Raw genomic sequence first — 27,869 nt, forward strand, 5'->3', positions numbered from 1 at the left:
AATGGGGGTGAGAGACAGTGCGGTCAGGATGACTCCTAGGTTGCAAGCCTAAAGGACTAGGAGGATGGTGTTGCTCTCTACAGCAACAGGGAATGTGGGGAAATGGGTCAGCCTTTAGGGGAAAGATAATGATTTGTTCTGGACATAGTGAGTTTAAGATGTCTATCGGACATCCAATTTGAGATATCTGAAAGGCAGCTGGAGGTGGGAGACTGGAGGTCGGCACATAGCTTAGGGCAAGATAGGTAGATTTAAGACTCATCAACATCGAGATGGTAATTAAATCCGTAAGAGTGCTTGACATCACTAAGTGAAGCAGTACAGAGGGAAAACAGAAGAAGGCCCAGGGCAGAATCCTGAGCGATACCTACAGTAAGAGGCTGTGATCTGGAAGAGGATCCACTAAAGGTGACAGAGAAGGAGTGCTCAGATAGACAGTAGAAGAACCAACAGAGAATGGCATTCTGAAAACCTAGAGGGAAGAGAGTATTGATGAGAAAGTGATCAACAAGTGTCAAAGAATGAGGGATTGAGAAAAGACCACTGGATTTGGCAACTATGAGATCATTGGTAACTTTAGAGAGAGCAGTTTTAGTGGAATGATAAGGTAGGAAGCCAGACTGTAAGACATTAAGAAAGGACTGAGAGAAGAGAAAGTGGAAGCACCTACTGCAACAGGGAGAGAATGAAAATACTGAAAGAGTGGGGATGACAGAGGGGGTAATCTTTTGGAAAAGAGACTGCTGAACAGTTAGAGGGGCTGTTAGTTTTGGAGAGCTACTTACTCACGTGAAAGCTAGGTGAAGGAGGAGAATAGTGGCAGAAGGCACATGAATGACAGGAGTTAAGGAAGAAGGGAGAAGAGGGATTTCAAGTAAATAGCCTTAACTGTTCCTATAAAATATAAGGCAGAGTTCTTGGCTGAGAGGGTACAAGGAGAGGAGTTATGGGAAGTCTGAGAAGGTTTAGAAGAGCCACTGTGGAGAGCAGGATAGTAAGATGATAGAATAGGCACAGCAGGACTGCCCAAACTAAAGTTATATAATATAATTTATCAATGACCCAGTCAGAAAAGTTGCATGATTTTCTGTATCTTCATTTAGGAACAGGTGTATAGGAGTGAAGGTGTCAAACAGAGTAATAATCCAAGGCTGATGCTTGGCTGAGCATAATTGGGAATATTAAAGGGAATATACCAATAATTCCAGAGAAGACAACTCCACACATCTTTTTTTTTTTTTTTTGGCTAGGCAATGTGGTTAAGTGACTTGCCCAGAGTCACACAGCTAGTGAGTGTTATGTGTCTGAGGTCACATTTGAACTCAGATCCTCCTGACTCCAGGGCCAGTGTTCTATCCACTGCGCCACCTAGCTGCCCCTCCACACACCTTTTTAGCAACAAATTCTCAAGTCTCACAACCTTTGTGGTCAGAAGGTTCTGCTGAATACCTAACCTACACCACTCCCACCTTTCTTACCCTGCTCTTTGTACATTTGACAAGCATTAGAAATTGAAAACATTTGAAAAGGCTACGGGTTAAGAAGACACTTCTCATTAATATTTTCTTGTGATGGTTCCTTATTGTTCAAAGGTTCAAAGTCTGCAGGTTAAGAGGGAAAAAAAGAGATTAAATACCCTTGGGGGGAATAGACCCTCTCATACCCCACCTCACCTTTGTCCAGGAGCTGGTTGAAGAGTAGCGTGTTGGAGAAGAAAAAGAGGTAGGCAAACATCTGGGAGGCAATCTCTGGGTGAACCTCATACTGCCGGAGGAGGTCCAAGGTGGCCTGATAGATGGACACAATACGTCGGAGCTCCTCAGGCAGTTGTGGGGCTGAACACCAACTTTCTCGGTTCTCATTCTGGAAAGGGATACACTCCAGTAGAATGGGCAGAGAGACGTACAGAGACTAGAGAGGGGAGAAGAAACATAAGCAACTTTTTCAACTTGCCTATGAACAAACCATTGAGATTTAGCCTAACCTTAAATTTCTTCAAAGATCAACTCAAGCACCATTTTCTGCATGAAACCTTTCCTGATTCACCCCCTCCCTCTCCGACACACACAATTTCTAGTGTTCTCACTCCCAAACTACTTATATTTAACCATATAATTGTACATAATGTAGATAGATGGTATTGTAGATAGAATGCTGGGACCTGGAGTCAGGAAAACTGAAGTTCAAATGCTTCCTCAGATACTTAGTGGCTGTGTGACCTGGGCAAGTCACTTAATCTCAGTCTCAGTTTCTTCATCTATAAGATGGGGATGATGATGATGACAATAATAATACCTACCTCCCAGGCTGGTTATGTGGATAAAATGAGATATATATTTGAAAAGCACTCTGCAAGCCTTAAATACTATATAATGCAATATAAATACTAGCTATTATTCTGTGTGTGTGTGTGTGTGTGTGTGTGTGTGTGCTGTACATACATACTCCTCTCTCTCATTTAGACTATAAAATCCTTGAGAACAGGGACTATTTCCTTCTTTGTTCTTGCATCCGCAGCACCATGCACATTCTGGCACACAGCAATCGTTTAATAAATGCATATTGATAGACTGAGAGATGGAATTCAGAAAAATAAATCATAGATTTAGCACTACAGAGAGATGGATTCTGGGAAAAGGACTAGATACTATTCCACTAGTGGTCATGACAGGAGAGAAGGATCTAAGTCTGACTTTCCAGGGGAAAAAAAGAGCGTACTTAAATGGGATTTCCCAAGATTAATTTCTAATTACAATGTTATAATCCTGGGATAAACAGAAGCATTTACTTCTACTCTGAGTTGAACCAAACCATATAAATAAGTACTCTGAACTGAGTAACCTAAATGAAATTCTTACTAGCCTGTCCTCCCCTCATGAGGTATATCAGTAGAAAAATAAATGCTGTTTTATTGCTCTTTCACTATTCATCTGGCATGAACAATTAATAAAATGAGACAAGTTGTTATTTCCAACACTGAATCCCTGTCAAGAGGCTATCTATTTGATCAACAAGACTCAAAGTAGGCATAGGATACCATGTGGCTTGCTTGAGGGGATAAAGTCTAATACTAAAGAGAGGATGGAGAAAACATTTATGTCATCAAAAGTATGGAAGTTCCATACAACATTGCTTAGAAAAATACTACACCAATGAAGAAGTAGCTTATTTGGTTATAGAATTTAGCTCATATCATCTCTCATACATATCCTTTCTCTCCTCTGACACTTATACCACTCAATGCAAGCTTCCTTAACATGAATGCCTAAGCTACTTCAACAGCCTACTGGTGGGTCTTCTTACCTCAAGTCTGTCCCTACTTTAGTCCATCCTCTAATCAGCCACCAGAGGGATTTTTCCTAAAGCATAGGTAGGACCCTGTCACATCCTCTATTCAATAAGTTCCAGCGGATCCCCTATCACTTCTAGGATCAAATACGAAATGCTATTTGGCATTCAAAGACCTTTATAACCTAGCCCCCTCCTACCTTTCTCGTCTTATTACATCTTACTCCCCACCATATACCCTTTCATCCAGTGACACTGGCCATCTGGCTCTTCTATGAACAAGATATTCCATTTCTCCACTCTGGACATTTTTTTTTGGTTGTCCCATAAGGTCTTCCTCCTCAAACTCTGCCCACTGACCTCCTTGGCTTCCTCTATGTAGTCAAGATATTAGGAGACACCATGTCTTCCAGAGCTAAGGCCTAGTAAGCAAGCTGTGTCTTGAGCTTGGCATAACAACAATCCTTTGCACTCACCCTCTGGATGATCTCACTCTCTGGCAAAATCATGTAATTTTTGTATTGCTTTGATATTATACTAACTATTTAGACTTGTTAGAGTTTTCCTATTTCCCAGGGACCTGAGAGCTGGTACTGCAGCTGACATGCTGCAGCAGAAAGTGATCAATCACATCTCCTGACACTGAACAATCCCTGCACCTGTAACTTCTAAGTGAAACAAACCAGTTGCTGCATTCCTATTCCCACCACATTAACTCTGGTTCTGTACCACAATGAATAATCACAAAGCTCAATGATCCTTTAAACTTGAAGCAATCACAAGGCTCAATCATTCTAATAACTTGGGGCAGCTAGGTGGCACAGTGGATAGAGCACCGGCCCTGGATTCAGAAGGACCTGAGTTCAAATCTGGCCTCAGACACATGCCACTTACTAGCTGTGTGACCCTGGGCAAGTCACTTAACCCCAATTGCCCCGCAAAAAAAAAATGATTCTAATAACTTAGAGACTGTTCCCACAGGACCCAAGAATGCCTGTACTGTCCCCAAAAATGCCAAAGTGGGAATTTTCTACTCAAAACCTAAGAATATCTGTGTTTTTGTGTTTTCATGCTTGAAAATCCTACCCTTGTCATAAGCCATAAGCCCTTGTTCTCAAGAGGACTTCCACTTGAAAGCATTTTCCTCACTTTGAAATTAAACTTCTGTTTGATTCCTGACTCTCCCATCTCTAGCCTGCTTTGTTTGGGTCTTGTCACCCATCACCAGTTCCGGCCCAGTTGACAGTGTTCCACCTAAAATCCCATGTTTTACTGGAACTCTTCTCTAATGTCCTCTAATTTCAGTGCCTTCTCTCTGTTAGTTATTTCCTATTTATCCTACGTATAGCTTGCATTGTATATATTTGTTTGCACGTTGTCTCCTTCGTTAGACTGTAAGCTACTTGAGGACAGGTACTGCATTTTGCCACTTTGTATCTCCAGAGCTCAGCACAGTGGCTGGCACACAGTAGGTGCTTAATAAATTTTTACTGATTAATTTTTGAGTTTTTTGATGTTCTACTCAGAAGTTCCCAAACTTATTTGGCCCACTGCCCCCTTTTAAAAAAAAAATTGCTCAGTGCCACCCTAGAAATCTTTAACCCTTTAACATTTTTAAAAAATTTGTGTCATTTCAAAAAAATTTAAAAATTTTTTAAATGACACATCTTAAATTTAATAATTTATTGTAAATTTGTGGTATTTTCCTGCATTGAATTTTGATGACTCAATATTGCATCATGTAACCATATAGTATCATATTATAAACAAGTCATTACATGCACATATTCCTGCTGATGCATGCTGGACTTCCTGACAATGCACAACATGCTTGCCTGCCAACACTTACTTGTTAAGACCTGTCTGTGTACTTGACTACTGATTGGTTATAACTTGCATTTTGTGTGTTTATTTGCTAAATAATGTAAAATAATAAGATTTTACTCTCTTACACAACAGAGGAAACATGTACAACAGCTTTTCAAAATTTTCCTATCTTCTCTTCTTTCCTTATGCTTCCATTGCCCCCTTATTTTTATTTAAAGCCCCCCCAATTGCACATGAAGCTACTAGTACCCCCCTGGATCATTCCAGAGCCCTCTAGGAGACAGTATCACCCACTCTGGGAACCTCTGCTATTAATAAAATTTGTTCAGCACTTTTGGTAATCTTGTGACCCCAGCCAAGCAGCTCTTTTGGAGAAATGGAAAAAGAAGTGTAAGAAAATACCAACATGTTCTACCTGATTTCAAAGGAAAAAAACATCACTAAGAAATCTACCAGTCAGGTTTTGACTTTCAGGAGCCAAGATGGTAGAGTAAGTAATAAATCACCCTAACTCTCCCATATTCACCTCCAAACAACCATAAAACTGTGCCTCAAAACAAATACTGGAACAGCAGAACCAGCAAAAAGATGAGGTGAAACAATCTTTTAGCCCCAAGAAACTTGGAAGATCATCAAGAAAGGTCTGTCTTACTTGGGCAAAAAGGGAACACAGACCAGGACAGGAAGCATCTCAACAAGCCAGCAGCAAGCCCCACCTCAGGAAAGCAGTGGGACATCCTGAGCCCCAGTATGGTGGAGCAGGCAAATGCTAACACTAGGACACCTCACATGCCTCAGCATAGATAGCTAAGGGAACCCACAGACTCCAGCTCCAAGAACCACCACATGCTTCAGCACAGCCCCAGGCAAACAGGCAGCTTCCAGCAGCCAGACCTCCATGTGCTTCAGCGTAGCCCTGGGGAATTGCAGAAACACCCCACCAGACACTAGCACCAGAGCCCCAGACCCACACCAGGTAAGCTGCCAGACCCCTATGGCCTCCAGCAGTGCCAGTGACCCCCATCTCCCACCCCTTCAGGGCAGCACCAGACACGAGGGTCCCCTGTGAGCCTCAGGGCAACATCAGTACAGCACTAGGTAAACAGCCAGGGCCTGCATCAACTGGAACAAGAAGCCAGTGCCCCTGTCAACCTGGGAGCAGAGTTCAAATTTAAAAGAAAGGAAAAAAAGCCAAAAAAGATGAGCAAAAAACAACAAAAAAAGAATGTGACCATAGAAAATATTATGATGACAAGGAAGACCAAGACACAAACTCAGAAGAGGACAACAATGTCAAAACACCTTTGGGAAAAACCCCAAAGAAAAACGGGAAGTGGTCTCAAGCCCAGAAAGAACTTATGGAAGAGCTCAAAAAGGAACATAAACATCATCTAAGAGAGGCAGAAGAAAAGCTGGGAAAAGAAATGAGAGTGATGCAAGAGAATTATGAAAAAAGAGTCAACAGCTTGGAAAAAGAAAATGACTTTAAAAACCAGAATCGGCCAAATGGAAAAGGAGACATAAAAGTCCACTGAAGAAAACAACTCCCTAAAAAGTACAATTGGCCAAATGGAAAAGGAAGTACAAAAACTAACTGGGGAAAACCATTCCTTAAAAGTTAGAATTGGGCAAGTGGAAGGTGATAACTCTATGAGACATTAAGAATCAATCCAATTCAAAAGAAGGAAAAAATAGAAGAAAATATAAAATACCTCACTGGAAAAACAACTGACCTAGAAAATAGACCCAGGAAAGATAATGTGAGAATCATTAGACTACCTGAAAGCCATAATCAAAAGGACCTGGACAGCATCTTTCAAGAAATTATCAATGACCCAGCAATAGCACTTCTAGGGCTATATCCCAAAGAGATTATACAAATGGGAGAAGGACCCACATGTACAAAAATATTCATAGAAGCTCTTTTTGTGGTGCCAAAGAATGGAAATTGAGAGGCTGCCCATCAATTGGGGAATGGCTGAGCAAGTTGTGGTATATGAATGTAATGGAATACTACTGCGCTATAAGAAATGATGAACAGGCTAACTTCAGAAAAACCTGGAAAGACTTGTATGGTCTGATGCTGAGTGAAGTAAGCAGAACCAAGAGAACATTGTACACAATAACAGCCACGTTGTGTGATGACTAATACTGACAAACTCAACCCTTCCCAGCAATACAAGGATCTAAGACATCTCCAGAGGCCTTTGTGATGGAAAATGCTATCCACATCCAAAGAAAGAACTATGGAAGTTGAATTGCTATTTTTTTTTCTCTTCTGTTTGGTTTTGTTTCCTCTTTCTGGTGGTTCCTCCTATTGGTTTTAATTTTTACTTACAACATCACTAATGTGAAAATATGTTTAATAGGAATGTAAATGTATAGCCTATATCAGATTGTGCACCGTCTTGGGGAGGGTGGTGGGGAGAAAGGGGGAAGAAAAATTTTAAACTCAAAAGCATATGGAAGTGATTACTGATAAGTCAAAATAAATTAATAAAATTAAGAAAAATTAAAACAAACAAAAAAAGAAATTATCAAGAAAAACTGCCCCGGTATCCTGGAAGCAGAGGGCAAAATGGGCATTGAAAGAATCCACTGATCACCTCAGGAAAGAGATCCCAAAATAAAAACAATAGATAAACAATGTAATCTAAAATAAAGCATTTTTAAGAAAGCCTAAAAAGGGAAAAAGGGAAAAGAAAACACAAGGAATTCAATGGAGCTGAACTGTTTACATCCATACATGGGAAGATGATACTTGTAATTCTTAAAAATTATACCACTAATAGTACAGCTAGAAAGAATGTACATGGACAGAGGGTAAGGGTATATGGTGAATTTGAGGGAATGACATAAAACGACTGACAGAAGAGGTAGCAGACAGAAACAAAACACTGTCAAAGAGGGGAAAGGGTGAAAGGAGAGAGAAGACAAAAAGGATGAAAAATAGGATGGAGGGAAATACACAATTAGTAATCATAACTGTGAATGTAAATGAGATGAACTCTCCCGTAAAACAGGAAATGGATGCCGAGTATATAAAAAAACCAGAATCCTACAATGTTGTTTACAAGAAACATACTTGAAGCAGAGACACACACACAGTGTAAAAGAAAGGGGCTGGAGCAGAATCTAAGCTTCAGCTAAAGTTAAAAAAGGGGGGGGGTAGCAATCATGATCTCTAAGGAAAATCAAAAATAGACCTAATTAAAGAGATAAGGAAAGAAACTGCATCTTGCTAAAAGGTACTACAGACCAGGGCTTATTAAACTGTGGGTCATGAAAAATTTGGCAACAGTTAAAGGTTTCTGAACTTGCAATGACCAAAACTTAATTCAAAATCAAACCTGTAATAAATCCAGTGCTTGCCCACGTTGCATCGTACAACTACATAGCACCCTTAGTTCTGAACACAAAGCATGCACACTTTGCACAGTGCATGCCCTCAGGCAACACAATGCTAACAAATACTACTGTAAGCAAAAAAAGTTTAAAAAGCCCTGCCACAGACAAAGAAGTAATATCAATAATACTAAACATATATGCACCAAGTGGTATAGCATCCAAATTCTTAAAGGAGAAGTTAAGTAAGTTATAGGTTCATGACCAAACAAGAGATAGAGAGCATTATAAAATGTGAAATAGATAACTTTGATTATATTAAATTAAAAAAGCTTTTGTACAAACAAAACCAATGCAACCAAAATTTGAAGGAAAGCAGAAAGCTGGGAAACAATCTTTAAAGCAAGCATCTCTGATGAAGGCCTAATTTCTCAAATATATAGAAAACAGTCAAATTCATAAGAATACAAGTCATTCTCCAATTGATACTGTCAAAGGATATGAACAAGCAGTTTTCAGAGAAATCAAAGCTATATAATACGTAATAGGCATATGAAGAAGTGCTCTAAATCACTTTCATTAAAGAAATGCAAATTAAAACAACTGAGGTACCACCTCATACCTATCCGATTGGCTAATGTGACAAAAAAAGGGAAATTATAAATGTTGGAGAGGACGTGGGACAGTAAATTCACTGTTGGTGGACTTGTGAACTGATCCAACCATTCTGGACAGCAATTTGAATTATGCCCAAAAAGCAACCAAACTGTGCATACCCTTTCATCTAGCAATATCACTTCTAGGTCTGTATCCCAAAGAGATCACAAAAAAAGGGAAAAGACCTACAAGTGCAAAACTATTTATAGCAGCCCTTTTCGTGGTGGCAGGGAATGGGAAATTGAGGGAATGCCCATCAACTGGGGAATGGCTGAACAAGTTGTGGTATATGAATGTAATGGAATACTATTACGCAAAGAAATGATGAACAGACTGACTTCAGAAAAACCTGGAAAGACTTATATGGTCTGATGCTGAGTGAAGTGAGCAGAACCAGGAGAACATTGTACCCGTGTATCAGCAGCATTGCGGGATGATCAACTATGAAAGACTAAGCTCTTCTCAGCAACACAATGATCCAAGACAAGTGCAAAGGAATCATGAAGAAAAACGCTATCCATATCCAGATAAAGAACTGATGGACTCTGAATGCAGATCACAGCACATTTTTTTACTTACTTTATTCTTTTTTATGGTCTTTTTCCTTTTGATCTGTTTCTTCTTTCACAACTGTGACTAATATGGAAATTTGTTTTCCATGATAGCACATGCATAACCTATATTAAATTGCCTACCATTTTAGGAAGAGAGGAGTAGAGGAAGGGAGAGAAAAAATTTGGAACTCAAAATCTTGTAAAAATGAATGCTAAAAATTGTCTTGGCGTGTACATGACATGTAAATGGAAAAACAATACTATTAAAAAGAAAAAAACAAAACAAATAAGAAATCCACCAGAGTCTATGCCACAGAGCAAACAAAGAAAAGAACAACTATGTTTTATTATCAGTTGGTATAAATGGTATTCAATTAAGGTACTATGGAGGAAAGAAAAGAAAGGTATCATGATACCCCCAACCAAATGACCTTATTTATTTTACTACCCTTACATTTATCCACATTGTTTCCCCTGACAGAATTTAAGCTCCCTGAGGGCAGATACCATCTGAATCTGTCTTTGTATCCCCAGAGCCCAGTCTCTTGATTGGTACCCCAAAGGAATCAGGAGAAAGGGAAAAAATTTACATGTGAATCAAAAAGTAAAAACCCTAATTCCTATAATCAGGTGAAGCCAAGTCACAGTATAAATTTTAACTACACTTTTCATGGAAACATGTTTCTTCCCAGTCAAATGAGACCTAATTTCTATATTTCCAATCTATCTCCCTGGTAAAGAAATTCAGGCAATGAAATTTCTTTCCTAAGGACTACTAAAAGCAAGCCCTTTTATCCCTTCCCTAAGTGGGTTAGATACTCAGGACTCAATCCAATAACAACTCCTTAAGAGAGCCAGCTGGTCCAGAAACCTGGTTTAAATGAGAAAACTCAACTCCACGCGGATTCAAGAGCTTCATAATTTCCTTCTGTCCTTCAATACTCCTGCTGAGAAGCTCCTCCAGATGGAGATATGCCTCTGCCAGAGGCCTGGCCAACTAAAACTAAATGTTTACCTCTGCATGGTTCCTAAGAATGGAAAACTTGAACAAATAAAAACAGGTTTATCACAGTAAGGTCTGTCAATTTTTGATTGTTCTCTGTGTACAAGATGCTCCACAGCCTACCCTGGATGCTAAAGTGCCCTTGGACTTGGCTCGAGAAAGAAGAGGGTTTTTTTTGGCTTGCTACCTTTTTGACAGATGGACACCTAGACAGGACACAAAGAGGGACAGGAACAGGAAGAGAGGAATTAGGACTTCTCTCCTGCAATTTATTTCTAGTTCCAAGAAAAATCATTTTGTTGTTAAGTATAAACTGTTCTCCTGGTTTCACTCACTTCACTCTGCATCAATTAATACAGATCATCTCTGGTTTCTCTGAATCCATCCATTTTGTCATATATAATAATTACTGTATAGTAATATCCTATTACATTCATGCAGTGATTCCCCAATTGATAGGTACCCCCTTTATTTCCAGTTCTTTGCTATTCAAAAATATCTAGCAGAAATTAAAGTTAAACTATTAGACCCAAGAGGAGGCAGAACAAAAGCTACTCTAGCAGCTGCTGCCTCTGCTATAGCAATAGACAATCGAGAGTTGAGAAATTTGTGACAGTATTGATAGTGAAAGTGGTCACCACTGCTGCACATCTATATTCCTAGGTGGTCTGTCTAGACACCGTGCTATACAACTAAACTCTGTAACTCTGATTTCCCAGGCTGAGGTCCTGGTTACTTGTAAAGCAGTATTATGTACATTATTCAGGAAGCTGGCTGATATGTACAAGATTCAAGATACTTTGTTGCAGAAAAAGAATGTCTCAAATGGGTACAGATCATAGCTTGGGTGTGGCCAGAGAAATGGAAGAGGCTTAGTAATGAAATTTGAACTTACTGGCCAAAGCAATAACATACCATCACATATCTATTATCTCTTCCCATTATGAATGGATCCAGAAAGGAAGAACAATTTACTATCCTCAACCTCACAGGATCCAATTTCTTCCAAAATGTGTTTCACCTCTGAAAATATTTTCCCCAAACTGCTGCTTAATGTAGTTACAAAGGAGACTAAAATACATAATCTTGGTGAAGGACCCATTAAATTATGACTGTCTCAAGATTTCTATGAGCAAATTTCCTAACTGCAAACCAGCCTCTCTCCCATTGGGGAATGAAAATCATAATCAAATCAGTAAATAATATCAGTGAGCTGATATTATTTATTAGGAAGTGTATACATACCTATATACATTTATGCATGTTATATACATATATATATTACATAACATATAATACTTTCTCCCTTTGCTCAGTTTTTTGTGGTTAAAAATTTTTTTTTTATATTAGAAATTTATTGTCCCTCTCTCTCCCCTTTTTAGAGCCCTCATCCTTGAGGGAAAAAAAACTATAACATTTCCATAAGACCTTTGGTCCTCACTTGAAAGAATAAAATTAAAAGAATAAATTCATGGTCACTTTCCAGGCACTGGACAAGCAACTAAGAGGGAGCTATAATGATTTATACACACACATATTTAACTACTATCCTTTATACAGATGCAGTTTCATTTGCTTGTTTTCATTTTTCTCTTTAGTCATTTTTCCTGTCTAGATCAGCACAAGGAGATAAAGGTCTGAAAGCACTGAGGACTGGATCTAGCCAAGAGCCTTCCAACTAAAGCTATGTACTAGGATGAGAAGCAGCTGAAGACCCACCAGGGACAGATCCAACAATATGTAAAAAGCAGGAACAGGAGCCAACTGGCAGCTCTGCTGCTCTGACCCCAGAACTGGGCCACTGATCGAGACCAATGCTTGGGGTAGCTGACCTGCAGCTTCCCACCAGAGCAAGAAGTGGTTGAAGGCCTGAGTGCATACTGAAAAGGAGCAACAGCAGGAACAGGAGCAGCTATGTAGTTAACACAGAGGTCCTGTGGGGCAGCCTACTGGAGTGCCAACCAAGGGCAAGCCTACAGTTGTATCACCCAGGCCCAAGAACCAAGTCCTAATACGAAGTTCAATTTGGGAAACAAAAGTGGAAGAATGAATTTTAAAAAAGATTCTCACAATAAAGAGTTATTAGGGAGACACAGACGCTCAAGACATAAACCCAGATTAAGAGAATGACTCTAAAACATCTTTACGCAAAACTTCAAATAAAAACACAGTCAACTAGAATTGTTAAAAGAAATAAAGTTTTTTTAAGCTAGAAAAAAAAGCTTAAAAATAAGAATGTCTAGGCAAAGAACTGAAAGAAAAATGAATTTCAAAGGAAAGATGTGAGTGGGAAGAGAATTAACAACTTAGCACAGGTTAGTGGTACAAGACCTTACTTAAGTAACAGAAGTCTTGAAGAATCTGAATAAACCAAAAAGAAATATTAGAACAAAGTCAAAAGACTGAAAAAAGAGAATAAAATATCTTAATTGCAAAATCATTTAACAATGACTGGACTATCTGAAAAGCTGTGACCAAAAAAGAAAAAAGAGCCTAAACATATTTCAAGAAATTATGAAAGCATACTGCCCAGGTCTATTGGAACCAGAGGGCAATGTAAAACTAGAAAGATATCCACTAGTCACCTCCTGAAAGAAACCCCAAAATAAAAACTCCCAGGAACATCATAACCAAAATTCAGAGCTTCAAGGTCAAAGAAAAAGTATACAAGAAGCCAGAAAGAAAGTTTCAGTACCATGTAACCATAGACAGGATCACAAAGATATAGCAGATAGCTGGTAAAAGAACACAGAACATGGAAAAATAACATGCTAGAAGGCAAAAGACATAGGCTTACAATTAATAATAACTTAACAAATAAAACAGTATAATTTTATGATGGGGAAGTTATTTTTTTAAAAATAAAATAAAGGATTTCTAAATAGACCAGAGCTGCGTGGAAACTTTGAAATGCAGGACTCAAAAAGCAACATAAAATGGAATATATGCGCGTGCAATAAGAAATAACTAAACAAGGATTAATATCCTAATAGAGGGAAATAATAAAAATGTCCCCTTCTCAAGAATCCTAATGTCATCTGGAATCACAAAGGGAATTAAATAAGATAGCAGTCCAGGGAATGGCTTTGTTATGTTTTGATTAATTTAAGAGAAGGAAATGAGGAAAAGGAATACACTGTGAAAGAAGGGTATAGAACTTATCTCACATAATTGAAGTAAGTTTAAGATGAAACAAACAGGGAGGAAGATCGAGGGACCAGGAAACCCTTGAACCTAAATTTCATCTGAACTGGTCAAAACAGTTTGTGTGTACACATACATATAGAGTTTGGTACAGAAATGCATTTAACTCAATAGGGAAACAGAAAAGGAAGAGGCGAAGACAAAGTAGGAGAGAGAGTTGCAGGAGACACAGACGGACAAAAGATATATGAGAGAGAATTAATTGCTGGAATAAAAATCTTGGGAGGAGTAAAGAAGGAATGTGTTCAAGGCCACAGAGGTTAAAAAGCCTTTAGTCAGGTGGCAGAGTCAAGATGGTGGAGTAAAAGCAGTGACTTGCTTAAGCTCTCCCCTAAACCCTTCCAAATACCTGCAAAAAATGGCTCTAAACAAATTCTAGAGCAGCAGAACCCATAAAAAGACAGAGTGAAACAAATTTCCAGCCCAAGACAACCTGGACAGTTGATTGGAAAGGTCTCTTGCATCAGGCTGAGAGAGAAGCGCAGTTCAGCATGGGTCACGCAGTTCAAGACCAGGCCTCAGCAAACCTGGAGCAGGCCTCAGGGGGCTGAATCACTGGCAGCTGTGGTGGTTTCCAGACTTCTCAATCCATAAACACCAAAGACAACTTAGAAGGTCAGTGGGAAAGGTCTGTATAACCTGGGTGAGAGAGGAACATGGTCTTGACCCAGCCCTGGTGCAGCCCTGCGGCAGTGGCTGCTTTTGGAGCTCTCGGCCTACAAACGGTGAGGGGATTAAGTGGCTGATCAGAGGGGAATTGCAGGGATCTCTTTGCTGGTGCTGAGGCAAGGTTCTCTCGCTTTGCCAATGTCTGGATCTGGGTTGCAGTCCCAGGTGGCAGTCCCAGGGGTAGGAGGAGTATGGCGTGGTAAAGCTTGTGGTGACAGTGGAGAAGGAATCCTCCTCACAGCTCAAAGGCAGAATAGAGTGCTTGTGGTCACTCATACACCACAGCACAGGCCAGGAAAGGAGTACACATCTTGCCTTTGATGGTCCCTAAAAGTATTTCTGAAAATAGTTGTACAAAACCCCTGAAGCTTAGGACAGTACATTCTCCACACTAGAAGCAGAACCCTACCTTAACAAAGAGTTAAAAAATCCAGTATTTGGCTGGGAACATGAGCAAACAGTGCAAAAAACCCTCAGACTACAGAATCTTACTATGGTGACAAAAAAAGATCAAAACACACAATCAGAAGAAGACAACAAAGTCAAAGCTCCTACAATCAAAGCCTCCAAGAAAAATATGAATTGTTCCTAGGCCACGGAAGATCTCAAAAAGGGTTTCGAAAAGCAAAAAGAGAAGTAGAGGATAAACTGGAAAGAGAAATGAGAGTGGTGCAAGAAAAACAAGTCAACAGCTTACTAAAGGAGACCCCAAAAAATAATGAAGAAAATAACACCTTAAAAAACAGACTAACCCAAATGGCAAAAGTCCAAAAAGCCAATGAGGAGAAGAATGCCTTAAAAAGCAGAATTGGCCAAATGGAAAGTCCAAAAGCTCACTGAAGAAAATACGTCTTCAAAAATTAGAATGGAGCAAATGGAAGATAATGACTCTATAAGAAATCAAAACATTATAAAACAAAACCAAAAGAACGAAAAAATAGAAGACAATGTGAAATACTTCATTGGAAAAACAACTGACCTGGAAAATAGATCCAGGAGAGATAATTTAAAGATTATTGGACTACCTGAAAGCCATGATCAAAAAATGAGCCTAGACATCATCTTTCAAGAAATTATCTGATCCTGGGCACGTCACTTAACCCCAATTGCCTAATGAATGAAAGAAAGAAAGAAAGAAAGAAAGAAAGAAAGAAAGAAAGAAAGAAAGAAATTATCAAGGAAAACTACCCTCATATTCTAGAACCAGAGGGTAAAATAGAAACTGGAAGAACCTACCGATCACCTCCTGAAAGAGATTGCCAAAGGAAAACTCCTAGGAATATTATAGCCAAATTCCAGAGTTCTCAGGTCAAGGAGAAAATATTGCAAGCAGCCAGAAAGAAACAATTAAGTACTGTGGAAACACAATCAGGATAACACAAGATTTAGCAGCTTCTACATTAAGGGATCAGAGGGCTTGAAATATGATATTCTAGAGGTCAAAGGAGCTAGGATTAAAACCAAGAATCACCTATCCAGCAAAACTGAGTATAATCCTCCAGGGGAAGAAATAGAAATTCAATGAAATAGACAACTTTCAAGTATTCTTAATGAAAAGACCAGAGCTGAATAGAAAATCTGACTTTCAAATACAAGACTCAAGAGAAGCGTGAAAAGGTAAACAGGAAAGAGAAATCATAAAGGACTTATTAAAGTTGAACTGTTTACATTCCTACATGGAAAGATGATATTTGTAACTCATGAGACCGTTCTCAGTATTAGGGTAGTTGGAGGGAAAATATATATTTATATGTAAAGGTGTGAGAGAGGATTATACTGGAAGAAGGAGAAAGGGAGAGGTAGAATGGAGTAAATTATGTCATATAAAACAGACAAGAAAAAGCTTTTTACAGTGGAGAGGAAGAGGGGAGAGGGGAGAGGGAATGAGTAAATCTTACTCTCATCAAATTTGGTTAAGGAAGGAAAAATGTACACACTCAATTGGGTATGGAAATCTATCTTACCCTACAGGAAAACAGGAGGAAGGCAGGGATGATAGAAAGGAAGGCAGATTTGGGGAGGGGGTAATCAGAAGCAAACACTTTTGAGGAGGGACTCTCAAGGAGAGAACAGAATAAATGAGGGGTGGGATAGGATGAAGGAAAACATAGTCAGTTTTTCACAACATGACTATTATGGAAGTGTCTTGCATGACTACACATGTATAACCTATATCAAGCTGTTTGCTGTCTCAATGACGGTGGGTGGGGAGGGAGGAAGGGAGAGAATTTGGAATCCAAAGTTTTAAAAACAAATGTTAAAACTGTTTTTACACACAACTGGGAAATAGGATATACAGGCAATGGGGTATGGAAATCTATACTGCCCTACAGGAAAACAGAAGGGGGAGGGGATAAGAGAAGTGGGGGGGGTGATAGAAGGGAGGGCAAATTAGGGGAAGCAGTATTCAGAATGCACACCATCTTGGGGTGGGGGAGGGACAAGATGGGGAGAAAATTTGGAACTCAAAATCTTGTGGAAGTGAATGCTGAAAACTAAAAATAAATAAATAAATTTAAAAAAAAATAAAATGCCTTCAGTAAGCAGTAAGTAGTTCATCTTCTAAGACAAGTGATAAGGAAGAGAGAGAGCATAACAATTTTAAAAGGAGAAGAGGAGGAAGGATTATAGGAGAGTTACTTTGTTTTTCCCCATTTAACAGTATTTTATTTTTTCCAGTTACATGCAAAGACAGTTTTCAACATTCACTTTTACAAGATTTTGAGTTCCAAATCTTTTTCTCCCTCCCTATCCTCCCCAAAAGGGCATGCAATCTGATATAGGCTTACATGTACAATCATATTAAACATATTTCCACATTAGTCATGTTGTGAAAGAAGAATCAGAACAAAATGGAAAAACCACAGGAAAGAAAAAAACAAAAAAGAGAGAGAGAAAATAGTATGCTTTGATCTGCATTCAAATTCCATAGTTCTTTCTCTGGACATCAACAACATTTTCCATCATTAGTCCCTTGGAATTGTCTTAGATAACTGCACTGCTGAGAAGAGCTAAGTCTGTCAAAGTCGGTCATCGCACAATGTTATCCTGGTTCTGCTCATTTCACTTTGCATCAATTCATCTAAGTCTTTCCAAGTTTTTCTAAAATCTGCTTGCTCATCATTTCTTACACGACAACTTCATATACCACAACTTGTTCAGCTATTCCCCAACTGATGGGCATCTCCTCATTTCCAATTCTTTGCCACAACAAAAAGAGCTGCTATAAATATTTTTATACACATGGGTCCTTTTCCCTTTTTTATGATCTCTTTGGGATACAGACCTAGTAGTGGTATTGCTGGATCAAAGGGTATGCACAGTTTGATAGCCCTTTGGGCACAGTTCCAGATTACAGAAAGTTACTTTGGAAGATGTCAGTCTCAGTGAAATGAGGGTCATCTGCTATGGAAGGGAGGGAAAGAAAGAAAAAGAAAACTAGAAAACAAGAGAAGGAGTGGACAGGGTACAGAAGACAGGAAGGAAGAGAGAGAGGAAATGAGGGAAGAAGGAAAGGAGAGAGAAAGAAAGAGAAAAAAGGAAAAAGAAAGAAGAGAGACAAAAAAGAGAAAGAAAGAGAAAGAAAGGTAAGATCCTGTGACTGGTATCTAAGCAAAGAAAAGAGAAAAGAGTCAGGGAAACAGAGGTAAATTGCATTAAGCACAGAGTATGGTATAACAGAACAGGACAAAAATAAATATGTAATTAAAGATCAAAGCTTTGAATGAGATAAACTCACCCATAAAAGAGAAGAGGAAAGTAGAATCAAACATGTTGTTTGCAAGAAACACACTTTAAACAAAGATTCACATAGTTAAAATAAAGAGTTACAGCAAAATCTATTACATTTCATTAGATCTTGCACATCCTCCTTTGTAGTTAACCTTAAGTAAAGTAGGAATTATTCCAGTCCCATACTTTCATCCTCTTTAACCAATTACTGAGCTCAAAGATCTCAAAGAATAGATCTGGAAATAAAGTGGCAGATAACACCTCGCTCTCCAGCAATCCCCATCCTCCTACCCGCTTAAATGAAGGATCATCTCTAAAAAAGAAATGGGACTTTCCTTATATAAAAAAGAGAAAGTTGGGAAGCCATCTTTGAGGGAACTGGTTTATCATCACCCTAGTCTGGACACAGATTGGGAACATGGCAGCATCCTGCTCTGGCCTCTAGCCAACTGTTTAGAATATTCTCTTAATGTATCTCTTCTACACATGAGTCTTGCCTATTGGATTCCTCCTCTTCCTATCTCCAGCGTGGATCCTGGGTTACCACATAATCACTCATTTGTAGAAGCATTTGCTGTCAAATGTAGGAATTGAAATGTGTAGGAGAAACAGATCAAATCTCTTTTCCCATTTTAAAACTCAAAAATCACACAAAGAACTCTCATTCCAACTGGTGCAGTGAGTGGCCATGACTTGGATCTCTGAAAACCCTTCCAACTCTAGAGTTCTATAAGTCTATGACCCCATAGAACTTGGGAAATTTCCTGGAATCAAAGAAACACTGAGCCACAAAGGGATAGTAAATTCATGGGTATAAATGGAGGGTCATTAGTTTGTTTACAGATAACAAAATGGATTCTTCATTAACATAAAGTGGGATTAAGATTCTTGTGGAGGGTTGAAGATGTTGGGGGGTGGTAGGAATGTGGCTGAATAAATGTTTCTTTCCAAAAGATAGGTGACTACAGTCAATTAATTTCCCCTCTGAAGTTTTGCTTGAATAGGATCAACTATAAAGAAAACTATGACTGACTCCAGATCAAATAATTCAATTTCATCAAAAAATACGTCCTGTATAGGACACTATCAAGAATGTCCTTGTCCTATTGCTACAGTAGCAAAAGGACATAGGTCATTTATAGGTCTGGATTCATAACTAGATCAACCAATCAATCTTTGCTTCATTCATGCTTTATGCTTCTTAAAATCATTCACGCACTGAAACTAAAGAGCATGTCATAACTTTGGAAAGAGGAAACACATGTTAGGATCTAACAAGAGAACACAAATCAATAAGGGTTTTGGGGGAGGGACAGGAGATAAAAGATCAGGAAGAGAAGTAAAGTCTGTTTCTTTCTTTGTTGCCTAAAGGAGTCCTAGTAGAATTAGTATAACTGATCATTGCCCCTGATTCAATTTTGTCATAAGAGATTAAGAAGAAAGAGGGTTTCTGAATGGAGAGAAAAGTCTCCAGGTTAGTTTCAAGGCCATAAAGACTTTGTTATTAGGTTATTCTCTCCATAATTACTACTGTGTCTCAAATTTTTGTCTGCACGATGGACACAAGTTAAGAAGATATCCTATACAACCCAATGGAGAACCTCAACTCTCATGAAGTTGAAATGAGCCGACAATACCTTAGAGATGTAATACACACACTGCTGGAATGTATACATGATCACCTCCTCTAAAACTGTCATGGCTTCCTCACTGGCTGTGATGGTTGAAGAAAACAGTGACTCCTTAGAACCTAAGAGGAAACAGCAACACACAGTGTAAGGACAGGAAAGGAAGGGTAAACAAGTCTACAGCTAGTCAAAAAGAATTCTGGGCTGAAAGTGGTTTTGGCCACAATCAGACCAAACCAAATTTGTATCAGCTTGTTAGAAGAAACTAACAGGCAAATTGTAAACAAAATAGGGTACCATCTGTACCTCATGCATTTTTTGTAATGAGATCACCCCACTAGTGGGTAAGGGACAAAACAGATTTTAACCCCAAATCAGGAGAAACACTGCCAAAAAGACACAACGAAAGGTTTCAAAAGAAACCACCAAATCTTTCAAATTAGAATATTTTTTAAAATAAATGAAGTGGGGGAACCTCTCTTTTATTTATATTCTGTCACATAGGTTTTAGCAGATGATGTTATTTCTACTTCTCAGAAGGGAAATGGCATCTCCCCAAATCACGTGATGCTCCCAACATAACAAAAAGAGTTAGTAGGAGCATCAGAAGCAAAACCAAGGCTCTTCCTGCTCTTTCCTGGCAGCTCTCAAGTCAAATATGCAACAGGATCCTTGGAACTATTCTGTTCTTTAATCACTTAAACCAGAACACCAATGAAGAACTAAAACTCTACCTTACTTAGTGTTGGATAATAAAAAAGAATACTGCATAAAGTGGTCAGCAAGGAACAATCAAAGCCTGGCCTATTAAAATATTAACGGACACTCAATCTATCCCATGTGCATCCGGATCTTGCTGTTTTCCTTCCCACAGTACTTTCATCCCAGAGTAGATACTGATGACCTCTCCTCATCCCTAAGCCTGAAAGCTCATTCCAACAGCTCTGCAGAGCACTGTTTATTCACTCAGCACACACGAAGGCACCAGGGAGCTAAAGTACTGTCAAGCTTGCCAAACCAGCCCCACCCTTGGTTTTTCCCTGTGCAGCCAAATGGCACATTCCTTTCCATTATCCAACTGAGCTTTCCCACAAAGGTACAGCCGGCAACCGTCTCCTGTCAGATTTCTGCTGCAGTTCTGCTGCTGCTCGCTTACTTGGTTGTTAACATCCTGCTGGTAGGGTATTTAAATCCCATCTGCAGTAACCCTTCTGCTGGTCTTCACCTCACCTAATTACATAAACCAATCCTGCAGAATGATGATAAATTCATATTTCTTGCTAGATAGTATAAGTACAAATAACCTATTTGAAAGTGTGAGTCCAGCATTCCAATAATCTAAAGTACAGGACTCATACGCCATAGAATATGGTATAAATAGAGGCCAACATACTCCTGGATATAAAACGTAAACTGTTTACTATTTAAATTCCATAAACTTATGTTTTTCTGTCCTGAAAGACTTTCTAAGACACTCAATTCAAAAGCCACTGTATAACTATGAGGTGTCAAAGGAGCAGATAAGAAGGCTAAAAGAGCTGGATCTAACAAAATTAACAGCTTAATTATAAATATTTATCTCAGGGATTTTCAGAGAAACACAGATCATTTCATTTAAATATATTCATTATTAGTGTGCCAGGCATTTCAAAGAATCTTCACTGTATTCTTGCTTTCTAAACCAATCAGATAACCTCATGCATACTCTAAGATGACAAACATGTCACTTGCTATGCATCTACAGTCTATACTAGCTTCCCAGAGACACTGACTAGGACAAATCTTGCTTTCTGTTCACAGGCTATGACCAATTGTTTGGGCTACCTACATGTGAGAACTGACTAATTCTGAGTGCCTGAATAAATCGGCACCAAGGGCTAAAGAGTGATCCAGAAAAGCCTAAAAATATAAAATGAATGTGCCAGAAACATATAAAATAAACAACGTGATGAATCTCTTTCTTTTATGTACCTGTATGTAAAATAAGAGCTCCTTCTTACAAAAGTTTCAGACTAACACTTTAGGTAACTTTTTTAGGTTGTAAAAAACGGTATTTTAAACTCTCTCAGGACATGACATCTTTGTTTTTAAAATTCTTCTCACAGATATTTCCTGTGGGTCAAGAGGCTAAAATGCTGATTTTAACCTTTCCTTTGCCCTCTTGTTGTTATTTTTCCTTCTAAGCTCTTTGGAGTCTGCTATTATCATAACATTTATTTGTTTTTCAAAAATCCTGCCTCTGCTTCCCACCAGTCTATTTTCATGCCCAAAAGCTTCCCTTATTCTACAATTTTCCTTACTAAGTGTGAGAGTTGAGGGTCAAATGATAAGACTGGCAAGTTGCTAACAGTCTATAAAGATCTAAACTCTATTCAAGCCATAAACCCAAGAATTATCTCCCTGAGATGTATTTATGGTTTTCTTCTCTTGGTGGCAATTCAGACAAAAAAATTGACTAAAGAAACTGACCTTTTTCTCTGCACTAAATCACTGGCTCCTCAGTTTTATGAAGACATCCTTTTTCCATGAAAAACAGCAAACCACATATCCAAAAAAATCCACCATTTAACTCTTTGAGTAAGAAAAGGGAAAACCCAGGAGCAGGCCAACCAAAAATCATTTCAAGAGCCCTGTCCTATGTTATTGTGTCTTGCAGAATACCAATAAGAAGAGGACTATCAAAGAGAAATTTAGTGTAAAAGTTTATGAATTTGAAGTGTGAAAGAGAAAAGGAATCCAGTTCCCAAAGCTTATGATGGGATATGAAGGAATGCTATCAACTTTCCCAATGTTACAAGACTGTCTCCCTAATTTGGATCTAACGTACCTAAATAACACTCCCACAAATATTTCATCAAGTCCTTCTTAACAATCTGGGGTTTTATAGATTTTCTTGAGTTGGACACTGCTCCAGATGCTCTTGCATGTGAAGGCCCCAACTGGTATCTCCTTTGGAACTGGGGTCTCTGAGAGTAACCTATTCCCAAGGGGGCCAGATGGTCTTTGACAAAATAAGAACTCCTAAAGATATGAAGAATATTAAATGTCTATTGATGTTGCAAGCTGAAGTGGAATACTCTTCATAAAGTAGGCAGGGCAAATTCTAAGGATGCCAGGTCACTAGACAGAATCTCCAAGGGGCTGGACCTCCCCAAGAGAAGGGACAAAAAGGCAGAAACTATTTCATAGGACTACAAAGACATTACCTGAGTGGTTGCCCAAGCTTAAAGTCCTTCAACAGATTTTCTCAAAAAACTTAAAGGACCTGTGTCTAAGTATGAGGAAACATTCTACCATTTCACTGCCCATTGGCCAAACTATACATCGGCACTATATATTTTTTGTTGCTCAGTCATTTCAGTAATGTCTTGACTCTTTGCAACCCTATTTGGGGTTCCTTGGCAAAGATACTGAAGTGGTTTGCCATTTCCTTCTCCAGCTCATTTTACAGACGAGGAAACTGAGGTAAACAGGATTAAGTGACTTGCCTCAGGTCACATAGCTAGTAGGTGTCTGAGGCCACCACCTAGTTGCCCCCTACATTTTTTCAGCCTGTGGGAAAATAACTTTTTTTAAACTCTCATCAGGGAAGAATGCCCTCCCCTCCTCTCATATCATATCAATATTGGAAACCTAGATAACCAAAGTCCTGGAGGCCTTCCAGAATGCTGTAAGGTCTCTCTTCCTTGACTACAAGTAAAAAGAGAAAATAAACTACTAAGAAACCATAACATACTAAGGGGGAGCCTGGTTAGTCCTAGCCATTCATAGTAACTAGGATCTGTCACCTCCCACTTGACTAGAGTGATTATTTCCTCCACACCAGCCTTTTCACCTCCCAAAAGCCTCTTCCAAAGAACAATCCTGTCCCCAAGTAAACTAGTTTGCCATTCCTCAGATTTTTCCCACAGGCTGGAAAATGAGGTTAGCAGAGCTCAAGAGTGAGAAAGCCTGGAACAACTCTCTAGCTGGCATTTAACTTGACCTAGATCTCTCTGAACATGGCTCTTCTTCTACCCATTTTACAGGCTAGGTGTGCAAGTCTAAGGGAATGCACCTGAGACATAGGCTCTACCAAGAGAAATCAGCAAACTCTCCACAAGCAGATGATCTGCCACCTTCCCTTGTCTATGCAGTCTCTACTCCAAACCGTGGCTTCCAAAGGGCTCCAGGCAGAACGCCCTCAACTGCCCACCTGATGATTCTGCCATGAACAGGTTGATCTTCTCTGTTACAAAATTTGTTTCTATTTGGTACCCACTGTACAGAGCTGGACTCTCAGCTACAAGGTTGCAAAAACTGAGGTTATTTTTAACAGTTCTGTTCCTTTATCAGGTACTTAGCTATCCAGGATCCTACAGAGTGTCTATGTATGGCACGCCGAGCACTCAGGGTTTGTTTGTTTTTACTGGGTTCTCTAAGATGGGCTCTGTTGACTTCTCTCAGGGATATTCAGCTGTATACACACACTGAGGGCACAATGAAGTCAACGGCAGTTTGGATACTCAGAATTTCAATAGCTGTATCACACTTTAGTTCTCTATGTCTTATTTTGCTGTTTGTTTGGTTTTTTTTTTTTTGCTTTTCGGCGAGGCAATCAGGGTTAAGTGACTTGCCCAAGGTCACACAGCTAGTAAGTGTTAAGTGTCTGAGGCCGCATTTGAACTCAGGTCCTTCTGATTCCAAGGCCAGAGCACTGTGCCACCTAGCTGCCCTCTATGTCTTATTTTGTACAATCGAAAAATGAATATGTTATGATGATAAATAACAGGCTTAGCATGCTTATGATTCTGTGAGAAAGATGGTATATAGTTAACTCAAATGATTATTTTTATTAGAGCAGAGTTGATAGGAATGTCTTTTGGTTCCATATAAGAAAACTCCTACATTATGCATACAGTGGGCACAAAGGGAAGTCCTCCCTTTTTCCAGAATCTGTCCACTGAGCAAATTCCTCCTGGGAATGGGGCCACTCAGTCAAGGTGATATCAAACTAAAGCTGCCCAATCAGTGTCAAACAATAACAGAAAAATCATACCTCTGACATCTAGCTCCTCTTCCATGCTCTGGATGTAAAGTGGAGATTTCTGCTGGACAAAGTAAAGGAGCTCAATGGAGTTAGACATCCAGAAAAGAATATGCTGGAGATCTGGCAGTAGGTCAGCAATGGTGAGACGGGAAAGGGAGACAGGATCCTGGCTAATGAAATACAAGGAGGGAGAAGAATGGTTAGTTAAAATTCAGCTCTGAATGTAAGCCTGTAGTGATAGTATAACCTGTGAAAGGGTCCTAGACCAAAGAGGAGCTGGTCAGTTACTCTGAATGAACAGAGTTTTCCAGCAGTCTAACTATGATTGAGTCCAACAGCAACCCACTAAAACTCTTAAAATAAGGACAAGCTAAGAGACTCAAGCTGAGTCAGGAATTTATAGAGCTAAGATTAGCAGGGCAATGAATAGATCTTGCCCCAAATCACACCACTCTAGGAGCACTAAAGCTTGCAGGCCTCCAGCCTGAGCTGAGAAAACAGAAGGATGTAAAATGACAGAAACTCAGGCCTGACATCCCCCCTGAAAGTCTGCAGTGCCCAACACTAACAAAGTCCAAAATAAAGAAGTAAGCCGGAAGAATGAGCAAAGAAAAAAAAAATCACACCATAAAGTTATTTTGGTAACAGGGAAGCTAAAGACAACAACATAGAAGAACAGAATGACATTAAAACATCTACAAGCAATTCCTCAAAGAAAAAGATAATGTAGCTTGGACACAGTCCAATAAGAATTCCCAGAATAGTTAAAATAAGAGATTAAAGAGAGCTACAAAATTATTTTAAAAACCAAATGAGAGCAGTAGAGGAAAAAATGAGAAAAGCCAGAGTTTGGACAAATACAAAATCTTACTGAAGAAAATAACTTCTTAAAAATCAGAATTAGCCAAATGGAAGCTAATGACTCTATGAGACATCAAAAAATTATAAAACAAAGCAAAAAGTCTGAAAAAATAGAAGAAAATGTAAAATACCTCAGGAAAAACAACTAAATTAGAAAATAAATTTACAAATATAATTTAAAACAATTTAGAAAGCTGAAAGCTACAAAAAAGAGCTGATACATCATATTTCAAGAAATCATAAAAATAAACTGCCTAGCTATCTTAGCACCAGAGGGCAGAGTAGAAAATCCATCAGTCACCTCCTGAAAGAAACCCACAAATGAAAATTCCCAGGAATATTATAGTCAAAATTCAGAATTTCCTGGTTGAGGAAAAAATACTTCAGACAGCTAGAAACAAAGAATTCAACTACTAAGGAGCCACAAGTCAGGAACACACAAGATTTAATAGTCACCACTAATGCAGACCTTGAAATACAATATTCTGGAAGAGAAAGGATCTAGTTTTACAACCAAGAATAACCTACTCAGCAAAACTAAATGTAACTCTTCAGAAAGAAAAAAATAGACATTTAGTGAAATAGAAGACTTTCAAGCATTCCTGATGAAAAGCCCAGAGCTGAATAGAATACCTGATATTCAAACAGAAAAGTCAAGAGAAGCATAAAAAGGTAAACATCAAAGAGTAATCTTTTTTTAATTTATTTTTTTAATTTTTAAATTTTTCTTAATTTTCTTAATTTGTTTTGATTTATCAGTAATCACTTCCATACGCTTTTGAGTTTAAAATTTTTCTCCCCATCACCCTCCCCAATCAGCACAATCTGATATAGGCTATACATTTCCATTCTTATTAAACATATTTTCACATTAGTGATGTTATAAGTAAAAATTAAAACCAATAGGAGGAACCATCAGAAAGAGGAAACAAAACCAAACAGAAGAGAAAAAAAATAGCAATTCAACTTCCATAGTTCTTTCTTTGGATGTGGATAGCATTTTCCATCACAAGGCCTCTGGAGCCGTCTTAGATCCTTGTATTGCTGGGAAGGGTTAAGTTTATCAGTATTAGTCATCACACAACGTGGCTGTTATTGTGTACAACGTTTTCTTGGTTCTGCTCACTTCACTCAGCATCAGACCATACAAGTCTTTCCAGGTTTTTCTGAAGTCAGCCTGTTCATCATTTCTTATAGCGCAATAGTATTCCATTACATTCATATACCACAACTTGCTCAGCCATTCCCCAATTGATGGGCAGCCTCTCAATTTCCAATTCTTTGGCACCACAAAAAGAGCTGCTATGAATATTTTTGTACATGCGGGTCCTTTTCCCATTTGTTTTATCTCTTGGGATATAGCCCTAGAAGTGCTATTGCTGGATCAAAGGGTATGCACATTTTTGTAGCCCTTTGGGCATAGTTATGAAAGAGTAATCTTAAGAGACTCAATGAAGTTAAACTGTTTACATTCCTATATGGGAAGATGATACACATAACTCCTCAGAATTTTATCATTATTAAGACAGTTAAAAGGAGTTTACGTAGACAGAGTACATGGGTGTGAGTTGATTATTCTGGAATAATCTCCAAAAAAAAAAACCCAAAGGGGTGAGAAAGGGGATGAACTGGGATAAGGGAGAAGGGAGAGGTAGGATCGGGAAAGCATAAAAGAGGTGCGCAAGGAAGAACTTTTACAGTGGAGGGGGAAATGGTGGAGGTGGGGGGCACAATGCTTGAATCTCACTTTTATTAGAATTGGTTTAAAGAGGTAAAAATACACACACATACAACACACACACACACACACACACACAAATACACATATACTCAAGTACAGAACCTGACCAACAGGGAAATAAGAGGAGAAGGGGATAAGAGGGAGAAGTAATAAAAAGGAGGGCAGATTAAGGTAGGTGATGGTTAGAAGCAAAATAGACTTTTGATTAGGGACAGGAAAAAAAGAGAGAGAGAAATAAATAGAAGAAAATGGAATGGAGTGAAATGCAGAGTTAGTAATCATAACTGTGAATATGAATGGGATGAGTTCGCCCATAAAATGGAAGTGGACA

The 27,869-nt window shown here is 38.8% G+C and overlaps 1 protein-coding gene across 3 annotated transcripts in view; it reads right to left on the reverse strand.

Moving 5' to 3' along the window:
- Positions 1-27,869, reverse strand: part of RADIL (Rap associating with DIL domain) — a 115,001-nt gene that overhangs the window by 23,257 nt on the left and 63,875 nt on the right. For all 3 annotated transcript variants that reach the window (XM_078152933.1, XM_021008421.2, XM_078152932.1), the window contains 3 exons: positions 24,946-25,106; positions 19,917-20,029; positions 1,674-1,911 (listed from right to left, as the gene is read on the reverse strand). In XM_078152933.1, coding sequence (XP_078009059.1) covers positions 1,674-1,911; positions 19,917-20,029; positions 24,946-25,106 — 512 coding nt within the window. The remainder of the gene's footprint in view (positions 1-1,673; positions 1,912-19,916; positions 20,030-24,945; positions 25,107-27,869) is intronic.

This window comes from Phascolarctos cinereus, unplaced genomic scaffold, assembly GCF_003287225.1.
Source record: "Phascolarctos cinereus isolate Bilbo 61053 unplaced genomic scaffold, phaCin_HiC Scaffold_4;HRSCAF=312, whole genome shotgun sequence".
Classification (NCBI taxonomy): domain Eukaryota; kingdom Metazoa; phylum Chordata; class Mammalia; order Diprotodontia; family Phascolarctidae; genus Phascolarctos; species Phascolarctos cinereus.